At 21.3% G+C, this 12,530-nt stretch overlaps 3 protein-coding genes across 3 annotated transcripts; all 3 read left to right on the top strand.

Moving 5' to 3' along the window:
* Window positions 1-1,336: 1,336 nt before the first annotated feature.
* Window positions 1,337-4,197, top strand: SRAE_1000131500 (Sterol-sensing domain and Patched family-containing protein; the record flags this gene model as incomplete). The annotated part of the gene is made up of 2 exons (XM_024648255.1): window positions 1,337-1,442; window positions 1,493-4,197. The coding sequence occupies 2 exons, from the start codon at window positions 1,337-1,339 to the stop codon at window positions 4,195-4,197; spliced, it is 2,811 nt and encodes a 936-aa protein (XP_024502251.1).
* A 2,323-nt stretch (window positions 4,198-6,520) lies between these two features.
* SRAE_1000131400 (Hypothetical protein) lies at window positions 6,521-7,932 on the top strand (the record flags this gene model as incomplete). Its single annotated transcript, XM_024648254.1, has 4 exons — window positions 6,521-6,581; window positions 6,682-6,824; window positions 6,879-7,175; window positions 7,237-7,932. The coding sequence occupies 4 exons, from the start codon at window positions 6,521-6,523 to the stop codon at window positions 7,930-7,932; spliced, it is 1,197 nt and encodes a 398-aa protein (XP_024502250.1).
* Window positions 7,933-9,125: 1,193 nt separating this feature from the next.
* SRAE_1000131300 (Amontillado) lies at window positions 9,126-12,273 on the top strand (the record flags this gene model as incomplete). The annotated part of the gene is made up of 3 exons (XM_024648253.1): window positions 9,126-9,314; window positions 9,522-10,187; window positions 11,137-12,273. The coding sequence occupies 3 exons, from the start codon at window positions 9,126-9,128 to the stop codon at window positions 12,271-12,273; spliced, it is 1,992 nt and encodes a 663-aa protein (XP_024502249.1).
* Window positions 12,274-12,530: the final 257 nt, after the last annotated feature.

The following is a 12,530-nucleotide window of genomic DNA, read 5'->3' as shown; positions in this document are numbered from 1 at the left end:
AAAATACATACCATAATTATAATAAATGAAATAAAATGTTTTGAGTAAGATACTCTGACTGTAAAGTAAACTATATATATACTAAAGAGATGCATTGAAAAAATTATGTTTATTAACTTTAACATTATTAGAGAAAGTTAAGATCGAAAAGCAAATGTGAGGTGATGACAAGTTTCTTCAAATAGAATTTAAGAATGTGAAAGTAAATAAATATTTAAACTTCAAATCATACTTTAAACGATATTTTTAATATAAAACTATAAAGAAATCTTTTCTATTGTTTATATCTCTTTGGAAAGTTTTGTAATTATTTTATTAATTAATGAAAAATAAATACTTTTAAAATTTATTTTATGTTATTGAAATTTTTTTTTCTTTAGTTTATGTTTAACAATATTTTTAAAAAAAAATCAAATTACATCATTTATTTTTTTTTAATTCAATGTTTACCTTATTATTATTTTTTTTTATTAAAAATAAATTAATATGTTATTCAAATATATATATATATATATATTTTTTTTGCGGTCAAATTTAACTTTAATTAAAAAAAAACCTCATTAAAATTGATAAAAATTGGCTATTGTATTTATCTAATTTACAATAAAATTATTCAATCATCTACTTTTAGAGTATTTATATATAGACAGGTAACTCCTTGAAAACATTAAATTATCTAAAAATATTTCTAATTTATGGAAACATTTACTAAATTATGTGAAGTATCTATTATTAAAGATAAAAGTGGGCAAAAAAGTCTTGTATATACACTTTTAATTTAATTGAGATCATGGTCATGAATTATTATAATATTTAACCAGTAAAAGCAAAGAAAAATTGAAGGATAAGATTAAGTAAATCTTTTACATAGGCAATACTAATAAAATTTAATTGTAAAGTAATTTTGTCCAGTTTTGATTTAATTTTATTTATAAAAGAAATATTAAATGTAAGATTTTTGAGTTAAGCAAATGATGATATATAAAGGATTTAACAATAATATATTTTTCATTTTTATAAAATCATGGAACATTCAATGTTTAATATTAATGATGTTACTAATAATAATTTAAGTATTTCTAATTTATCTAAAAATGATACAAAACCATTTTATTGGAAAAAAAATAATTTACCTATAAATAATATAACAAAAAATAAAAATATAAAAAATATTTTTATTAATATTTTTAATTATATATTTCCATTAGAAAAAACATTTTCAAAATTTTTTATTTGGTATTCTAAAATAGTTATTTTATATCCATTACCATTTATAATTATTCCTATTATATTTACATTAATTTGTTCATATAGTATTTTTGTAAATTTTAAAATAATGAGAGGTGTCCAAAAATTATACATACCTGTTAGTGCTCCATGCCTGGTGGAAGAAAATGTTTTTAGAAATATTTGGTTAAGAAATGATAAATATTTTTATCCTGGTATTTTTTAAAATTTTTTATTTAAAATTATTAATAATTATTATTTTTAGGTAAAGATATAATGTTACGAAAAAATTTATATTTTATTATTGAAAGTAATGAATTGTTAAATGATAATATTCTTCAACCAAAAGTTATTAAAGAATTTATACAATTTATTGATTGGATTTCAAATGCAACAGTTTATTATCCTATAACAAGAACATCAAAATTATCTTATGATAATAATTTTAAAAATAATAGTATTGAAAAAATTAAAAGTAAAATGATAACAAAGTTACCTTATACTTATTCATCTGTCTGCCTTCATTATCAAAATAGGTGTTTTACAAATTCTCATGCACGATTGTTGGCTGATATTTATTCAAAATCACATCAAAAAATTATGAATGTTTCATATCCAGTTTTTCAGACACAATTTAGTACAGAAAGTATTGACATATCAAAAACATTAGGTGGAGTGGAATTGGAAGATGTTATTGATAAAACAACAGGTAAAATTACAAAAATTGTAAAATCTGCCAAAACATTCCTTTTGGTATATCAATTTCGTAATGATCAAACAGAGTATATTACAATTAATGGTACATCAATTGATGTTAATACATTATCATCACATTTTGCTAAAGAAATAATTAAATTAATTCACATGAAAAATTTCCCTTTTAAAAGAATAAAAATTAACCATTTTCATTCTGATTCAATTGATGAAGAGTTAGATGAAGCAAATAAAAGAATTACTCCAAAATTTTCAATAACTATAACAATTCTTATTATATTTAGTATATTATGTACATTTACAATTATCAAAATATCAATATCTAAGAATGAAAAAACATTTTTATCAAATATTTTTGTGATTGATTTTAGAGCATCAAAACCTTATTTATCATTAATTGCAATATTATATACATTAATGGCAATAATAACTTCTATAGGTATTCTTTTATTTTTTAATATTCCATTTTCTGATATTTGTGTTGTAATGCCATTTTTATCATTAACTATTGGAATAGATGATTCATTTTTATTACTTTCAAGTTGGCATGACTCATCAAGAAAATTAAGATATGATAAAAGATTAGAAGAAACATTATTAAAAGCAGGCTTATCAATAACTATAACATCATTAACTGATAGTTTGGCATTTTTAATTGGAAGTTTGGCAGAGTTGTTAGCAGTTAAATATTTTTGTTACTACTCTGCAATTGCTGTTTTTTTTATATGGATATACTCATTAACAGTCTACATTAGTATATTAGGATTTTTAGGAAAAAAAGAAGAAGAAGAAAAAAATTGTTTCTTATTATGGAAAAATATAAATCCAAAAGAAAATATTGATACAATTAATGATATAAAAAAAGAAAATAATATATCAAGTTTTGTAAAGAAAATTTTTAATACCGGTTATAATTCAACAATCATTAGCGATAACAAAAAAAATATGTGGTATTCAACATTTTTTGGAGATTATTATGCACCATTTATATCAAAACCATCAATACAAATATTAGCCTTTGTTTCATATTTATTTTATATATATTTAACAGTTACAGGAATTAATTATCATTTGTCAATAGGATTTGAGGTGTCCTCATTATTAAATTCTGACTCACCAGTAAAAGCATTTTTTGATTTAAAGAAAAAATATTTTATTTTTGATGAATCAAAAATTGAAGTTGCTATTTTAAGAGCACCAAAATTTTGGATTAAAAATGAAAGAGAACTTTTTGATAATTTTATTTATACTTTACATAATGATGAATGTATTAATTCTGGTGAAAAAATTGATCTCTGGTATTATGGATATAAAGAATACTTTTCTAAACTTGGCTTCGGAGCCCCTGAAATTTGGGAAAGTGTAATAAAAAATAATAAAACTTTTGAAAGAAATTTAAAAGGATTCTTTATGGAAAATGAAAAATATAAATACGATGTTATTTTTAATAATAATATATCAAATATTAATAATAATGGTATGATTCAAAGTTTTAGGTTTTCTATACATTTAAATTCAACAAAACTTAATGAACCAGGTGATATTACATTTTGTTGCAATAAAATAAGAAAATTTTTAAAAACAAAAAATATTTTATTTAATGAATTATTTAAACCTATATCATGGTCACCATTATGGGTATTATCTGATCAATTTTCAATAATATGGGATCAAACAATGCAAGATATTTATATATCAATTGTTGTTATGATGTTAATATCACTTTTATTTATACCATCTATTTCATGTTGTATTGCTATACCTATAACTATTGCTAGTATTGGTTTTGGTGTTTTAGGATTTATGAGTTATTGGAATGTTCGTTTAGATGCCACAAGTATGATTGCTATTGCTATGAGTGTAGGTTTTAGTGTTGATTTCGCAGCCCATGCAACATTTGCCTTTGTTGAAGCAGAAGGAGAGTTAAGAAAAAAAGAGGTGTTAGAAAAAAGGTTATCCCATCAAAAAAATATAACACCTGAATATAGTAATCGTTTTTATTACCCATACAAACAATTATCACTTTCTCTATCACATATAGGTTGGCCAATTTTACAATCATCATTAGCAGTATTATTAGGTATTTCAGTGTTAGCAACTATAAAAACATATATTGTTGAGACATGCTTCAAGTGTATTTTCTTAGTAATATCATTTGGTTTACTTCATTCACTTCTTTATTTACCATTAACTTTAATGAATTTAAAAATATTTTTTGAATGGTATAGTAAAAAAATTAATAATAATGATAATTAATTGTTTATATTCATTGATGTTCATTGAAGTTACCCATCAAAATAATGTCAAAAATATATATATATATAAAATATTTATAATCTTAATTTTAAATAATTTTTATATTAAAAAAAAAATATTTGATATGTAAATAATTGTCATAATTTGTAAATATATATATTTTTTATTAATTTTTTTTTTTAATCTTTTAAATAATAATATTTTTATTATTTTTTTTAATTTATCTCTTAATATTTATCTAAATAAAAATAATTTATAAGAATATAATAAAATATATATTAGATTCATTATTAATCTTTCATCCCATCACAAAGTTTAACTTTCCATCATAAAATAATCATATAAAAATATAAAAATTTTTAATTTTAATAGAGGATTAAGATTATAAAAAATGTATTATATATCATTTATATTATTAATCTTTCAACTCATGTTTTTTGAAAAAAAAAAAATTTATAAAACGAAATAATAATAATAAAACTTAATAGAAAATAGAAAATATATGTAATAAAAGAAATTTAAAACATCATGTACCACAAAAAATATTTTCTTTCAAATGACTTTTTAAAGCATGTATATTCTTAGGCATATCTGTCAAGAAGTTTCGCTTTTGACATTTTCATGTATACCAAACGCAAGCTTTATATATAATTTAATACCCTTTTAAATAATTTTTAATTCTTTTGAATATTTTCTTTATACTAATTTGGTGTATATAAAAATTATACATTTCTTTATTATATTTATTATTCCCAAAAACTTTTTTTTTTTTTTTTAAAAAATTATTTTTATATTTATATATAAAATATTTTTATATTATTATTTATTATTATTATATTTATAATTTTACATATTTTAAATATTTTAAATTACTTTATCTAATATTATTAAAAAAAAATATAATTATTAAAAAAAATTTTTTCTGTCAAAAATAATTATTCCTAGAATCAATCTTAAATTATATATAAATTAAGTTTCTTACTTTTAAAATTTATAAAAAAAAAAGCAATAAATTTTTTAGACATACTAATATTTATAAAAATCATTATTTGATTGTCACAATTATTTTAAAATTTTATATATTTACAAACTTGTGATCAATTTTCTAAGAATAAAAATGACATCAGATAATATTTTATCTCCAATATGTATTATTATTTATATATCATTTTTCATATTTCCTGCTTGTTACAAACTAATCATAATCTTTTAAAACCTCAATCAAATATTTTTTTTCTATTTTATAAAATAAATAAAAGTTTAATGTTTCCAGGTGAAATAATTTATTATCAGTAGTGTCTACCTTATGAATAACAAATTTAATTTATTTTTGCGCATGATATATTGTTATCAATATCATACTTATATTGATAAAAAAAAGTTGGTTAATTTTTTTTAGTTTGATAAGAATTTTAATTTTTTTTCTGTTGATGATATTTTTTTATCATTACAATGGCATGTTAAAAGTTTTATATGATTGACATATTATATATAAAGAATCATTATTTTTTTTTTATAATAAAGTAATAATAATTATACATAAATTATTTTTACATAAAAATTCATTTTTAAATTATAATAATTTTATTATTATTTATTAGTTGAAAGATTAATTTTATATGTTAAACAGGTTGCAAATATTGGATTAAAGGTGTTATGGTTTTTAAATGCTTTATAAACCATTTTATTAATAATTTTTTATATCAATAACATTTAATTGTAATCCTTCCTTTACATCAAAAGATCTTTACTTATTTTGTATATTTTTAATATTTTATCATTCTAAAAGTGTATTTTTAAAATTATAAACAAAGTTTTTTCAAAAAAAAAAAATGGATTAAGTTTTGTAGAAGTTAATCCTAATTATTATATAATATGTTTATTATTTTTTATTGTAATATATATCTATAAAATTGTAAACAAAAGTTTTTTTTTAATAAGAAAAGAGCATAATTAGGTTTTATAGATATTAATATTCACTTAGTCATAATAATAATTTGTTATTATAAGTTTATTTGAGTAATACGATTAACTTTTTTTGTTTTTATTTTATATATAAATTTCCTATAACAATTGTGTAATTTAATATAAAATAACACAATTTCTTATATATAATGTTATATCTCTAGTTGGTCTTTTATTATATCTTAATCTTCATTTCAACATTTTTAAAAATGAACCTTAGTCTATAAATGATAACATAAAATAGATGTTTATTTAAGTATTTATATTTACTTATTCACCACTCACAGATTTTTTGGGGCCATTTTCACAACCCTGAGAACTTTGATAATAATATTTTGTTAATTTATTATACTTTATTATGTATTCATCTATCATCACAAAGAATTGCATTAATAATACATTGTGGAATTATTTTAATGGTAAAAAATTTGTCAAAATTGAAATAAGTTTTATTTAACTAAAATCTACATACATATATTTTGATTAAAAAAAAAATTTTTTTTTTCTTTTTTTTTTTAGGAATGGATAATGAAACACTATTATGGTATTCTGAACCACTTCATATAGATGATATTTTTGCAGGATCTTTTCTCCTAATATTTGGTTTATTTTTTATAATTCTTTATTCATTAGTTAGTTATGTTATGTTTAAAAGTGATAAGGTAAATTTTTTTATTATAAATTATTTATACAAAAAAAAATTAAAAATATTTTAGGATATCATCGGGTTTCGATTTTTATTTTCTGCCTCAATTGCAGATATTTTACTTTTATTTAATTATTCTATTTGGCCAGGAATTACAATATTATTAAAATCAGAAATTATAACACATAATATGAGGCATTGGGTTCAGATGTATCTTGATTGGGTATGGTTTTCAATGTGTTACCATTATATGGTTGTTGCATGGTCACGTTTTGCAGCCATTCGATTTCCAAATACTTTCAGAATTCAAAAAAGAATTTTATCATATAGTATTTGTTTATGTTGTTATGTTTTTGCTTTTATTCAAGTAATATACATTATTTTTTAATATAATAATATTTAAAAAATTTTTTTATCTTTTTTTTTAGGTTTTATTAACACATTTTCAACCATGGTATGTAGTTTTTTATTTTGAACCATCACATTATGGAATGTTATCTGAAAATTTTATTAAATATCTTACAGAAGGACAATCATTTTTTTTTATTACATTTCATATATTAATGGTAATTATTCCAATATTTTTTTATACTTATGGTATAATACTTTTATTACGACATAAACATGTTAGTATATTTGAAAGACATAAAACAACATTAAAACAAGTAAAAAATTATCGTAATGTTGTTTTAAATACAAATATTCATCATTCAAATATTGAGGCAAGATTAATATTTCCATGTTTATTTAATACTATAGTATTTATTATTGGTCAAATAGTTATAACATTAGGTACAGGTGAAGGTAAATGGGCAACATGGACAGTATTAATATTATTTGCTGCCAATTCTGCAGTCAATCCAATATTACTTATAATATTTTCAACCACAATACGCCAAAAAATTATAAAAGTATTAGGTTTTGATGGGCTGGGTAATGAAAAGATAGCACATGCCAGTATAGCGGTGTCTTTCACTCATCCAAAATTGTTTGCAAATCCAAGTGGTAAATTAAAAACATCATCTATTTATAATAGAAGTATAAAATCAGAAAATTCTTATACACTATCAGTACACCATATCAGTGATGATGATGAGGCACTTGAAAATTCTGTTATTGTTTAATTGATCTCATTTAAATAATATAATTTTAAAGATCTCAATTTGTTTATCTAATATTAATGTAAAAATAAAAAAAAAAACATTTTTTTTAATGTTTATTTTGTATATAAAAATTATTTTTTTTTTATTTTATCTTTTTACATTGTAAATTCTTTAGGCTTTTTAAAATAATTAATTCATTCTAAATTGCATTTTACATTATTTCTTTATATTTATAAAAAAAAAATAAATTTTGACATAATAATATATTATAAAAACTTATACAATTATATTTATTGTTCGATATTTATTTCTTCAAAAGTTAAATTTTAAATGTATGACAAAAAAAAATATAACTTATTTTAAAAAAAAAAAAAGTAGTTTGTTGTAGATGAATTTAATAAAGTTTTGTGATATATTCTATGTATACATTATTTAAGCTTCAATATTAAATATACATTTTTATTTTAACCCTTATTTTTACTGGATATAGTTTTATCTTTTATTCTAACATTTAGTTGTATACATATAAACAATTTTTTTTTTTAAAAATAAATTATAAAACTGTTTAAAGGAAAACTTTAATTAAAATTTATTTATTTTTTTCTAAATTATAATTATTACGATATATTATTTTTACAGACCATATTTTATCTTATCGGTTATTATTATTATGTATTAAAATCCTTTTATATTATAATTAGAATCTTTTTAAATTATTTAAAATATAACAGACATTTTAAATTAAGGCTAATCTCTTCTAATTCAAAATCAATGCTTTTTTTATCTTAACTTTTAGAGGCATAATGTTTTTCTTTTTACTTCACCATCAATATGATACTTACATTAACAAATAATATAGAAACGTCATTTAATTTCAGTCGTTTGCTCTTATATCAGCTTAACCATATCTGTCTCTCCATGATAACAAAAATTATTTGTGCCATAGAACAGAATTTTTCAACACTCTATTTCTCTATATATATGTACTTTAATTTTAAATATACATAAAAATAAATAAATATTCTTTCATTCAACATGTTTTGACGACGGCATATTCATGTCAAAGACATTCCGTCTTATCATGTTTGTCTTTGCTAAAATAGAGATATTCATTTTTGTTAAAATTCCTTATATTTAATAACGTATATAAATTTTTTATATCTAAATATTTTAAAGATAAATTATAAGATTTTTTTTTTTTTTTTTTTAGAATTATGAAACCATGTGTTAGGTTAATCAAATGTAGCACATTGGTCGCCATTCTTGGAATTTTCTATCTGTTGGTTTCATTAGAAGCAATATCCGAAATTTATACCAACCATTTTTATGTTCATATGAAAAAACCAGGAATTGAGCATGCTCATAAAGTAGCTAAGAGACATAGATTTATTAATAGAGGACCGGTATGTGTTTTTTTTTATATTTTTAATAGACCAAAGATTATCATTAAATATATACAATAATATTTTTTTTATATTTACAATATATTAAAATAATATATTGTTAAATGATTAAATAAAAAAAATATTATATATCATTTTTCTTTTAAAATTAATTTTTTTTTCTTCATAAATTATTTATAAATATAATATTAATAATATATTTTTAAGGTTCTTGGATCAGACACAGAATTTCATTTTGTTCAACCAGCTCTTTCTCATGCACGAACACGAAGATCTATTGGTCATCATGCTAAATTACATCATGATGATGATGTTGTTCATGTAGAACAATTGACTGGATACCGAAGAGCTAAAAGAGGATACCGACCACTTGAACAAAAAATTGAAGAACAATTGGATTTTAATGATATAGACTCACCAACAGATCCACTTTACCCCTATCAATGGTATATAAAAAATAAAGGACAAGGAGGTGGTAAAAAAGGACTTGATTTAAATGTTGAAGCAGCATGGAAATTAGGATATACTGGAAAAAATATAACAATTGCTATATTAGATGATGGTGTTGATTATTTACATCCTGATTTAAAAAATAATTTTAATGCTGAAGCAAGTTATGATTTCTCATCTAATGATCCATTTCCTTATCCACGATATACTGATGATTGGTTTAATTCACATGGAACAAGATGTGCTGGAGAAATAGCATCTGCACGTGATAATGGTATTTGTGGTGTTGGGATTGCCTATGATAGTAAAATTGCTGGAATACGAATGCTTGACCAACCATATATGACTGATTTAATTGAAGCTAACTCAATGGGACACGAACCAAATAAGATAGCAATTATGAGTTTAAGTTGGGGTCCACTTGTAAGTTTTTCTTTTTTTTTAATGAGATTAAAATTTGATTATTTTTTTTCACATCTATCAAATTTGCATTATTTTTAAAAGTATATTTATTCTATAAAATTTAAATATTTATAGAATTATCTTATCACATAGTTACATAAAATTATTTATGATAATTTTATATTAAGTTTTTTTTTTTATTATTTTTTTTTTTGTAATATATCTAGTCTTCAAAAAGGGACTAAATCTAAGAAATATAATTCTAATTTTTTGTCAAAAAAAAAAAAAAAAAATAATATAATACTAATTCTTTTATATATATTTTTCTCATCATTGTGAAATTATTAAATTTTACAACACATTAACAAATGACAAATGTAATATTATAAAATGACATTTATGTATGTGTGAAACAGAAAACTTTATAAATATATTATTTTATACTTTAAAAGCATATTAAAAAAAAAAAAATAAAATTTCATCATGTTTAAATGTATATTTTAACATAATATTTTTTTTTTATTTAATAGTTTTTACCGTAAAGTGGTGTATCTAGATAAGCTTGTAATACATCACAATACTTCTACTTATCTTTATTTCTATGGTTAAAAAAATTTCTTTTTTTCTATTTAAAATTTAATTTAAAAACTAAAATATATTTAGTATGTATTAACAAAAAAAAAAGTAACTATTATGATAGTTAATATATAAGTAATTTTAGTATCTTCTATTTTAATATAAATATGTAGTAATGTAAATTTTATCTTATAAACTATTTTAATTAAAAATATAAATTAATTTTTTTTCATGCATTTTATTGTTAATATTTTATTTTATTAATTTAAAACAAATATAATTTACTTTAGTAGATTAAACTTTGTAAATATAAAATTCTTTAGAATTTTAATTAATTATTAAAAATATATTTCTTATATTTTATATATTAAATTTTAATTTCTTTTTTTTTTAGGATAATGGAATGACAGTTGATGGACCAAGAAATGCTACAATGAGAGCAATCGTAAAAGGTGTTAATGAAGGAAGAAATGGATTAGGAAGTATTTTTGTCTGGGCATCCGGTGATGGTGGTGAAGATGACGATTGTAATTGTGACGGATATGCTGCTAGTATGTGGACTATTTCAATTAACTCCGCCATTAATAATGGTGAAAATGCTCATTATGATGAAAGTTGTTCCTCAACATTAGCATCAACATTTTCTAATGGAGGAAGAAATCCTGAGACTGGTGTTGCTACGACTGATTTATATGGAAGATGTACACGTAGTCATTCTGGAACAAGTGCTGCAGCTCCTGAAGCAGCTGGAGTTTTTGCATTAGCATTAGAAGCTAACCCAGGTTTAACATGGAGAGATTTACAACATTTAACTGTTCTTACATCATCAAGAAATTATTTGTATGATGGAAGATGCCGTGAATTACCTGATCTTGGAATTGATGATAATCATTCTAAATTGTTTAAAAAAGGTAATTGTTCTCATTTTGAATGGTATATGAATGGTGTTGGTCTTGAGTATAATCATTTGTTTGGATTTGGTGTACTTGATGCTGCTGAAATGGTATTATTAGCAAAAGTTTGGAAAACAGCCCCACCAAGATATCATTGTGAGGCAGGAACAATTAATGGAAATCATGTTATTCCTTCAACTGGAAATCTTGTTCTTGAAATTGATACAGAAGCTTGTCGTGGTACCAGTACTGAAATAAATTATCTTGAACATGTTCAAGCTGTTATTTCATTAAATTCAACACGTAGAGGAGATATTACAATGTATTTAGTATCACCATCAGGTACAAGAACAATGATTTTATCTAGACGACCTAAAGATGCTGACAATAAAGATGGATTCACTAATTGGCCATTTATGACAACACATACATGGGGAGAATACCCACGTGGTATATGGAAATTGATAGTACGTTTTCAAGGTGCTGATAATAATAAAGGTGTCCTTAAACGTTTTACCCTTATGCTTCATGGAACAAAAGATACACCATATGAAAGCATTGAAACAATAAATGGACATCAAAATAATAAACTTAAAGCTGTTCAGACAGCACACAAAAGAATAGCTTTAAAACGATAAATTTATGATTTTTGTTAACATGTGTATAAAAAAAAAAAAATTACTAGCGGGCGTTGTGAATCCCTTGATCATATCTAGTGCAGTTTACTTTAAAAATCATTTTTTTACTGTTTAAACATGCTTGGCTGTTTTTAAACAAAATTTATAATGGGATGAGATTTAATGGCAATGGAAATGTTTGTGAGGCAGATGGATGGGATGATGATAAGAGATTTTTTTGAATTGTAATGGCTTTTGATTTGATATCTTGATTATCT

This window comes from Strongyloides ratti (assembly GCF_001040885.1).
Source record: "Strongyloides ratti genome assembly S_ratti_ED321, chromosome : 1".
Taxonomy (NCBI): domain Eukaryota; kingdom Metazoa; phylum Nematoda; class Chromadorea; order Rhabditida; family Strongyloididae; genus Strongyloides; species Strongyloides ratti.
This window is presented reverse-complemented; position numbering and strand designations above follow the sequence as displayed.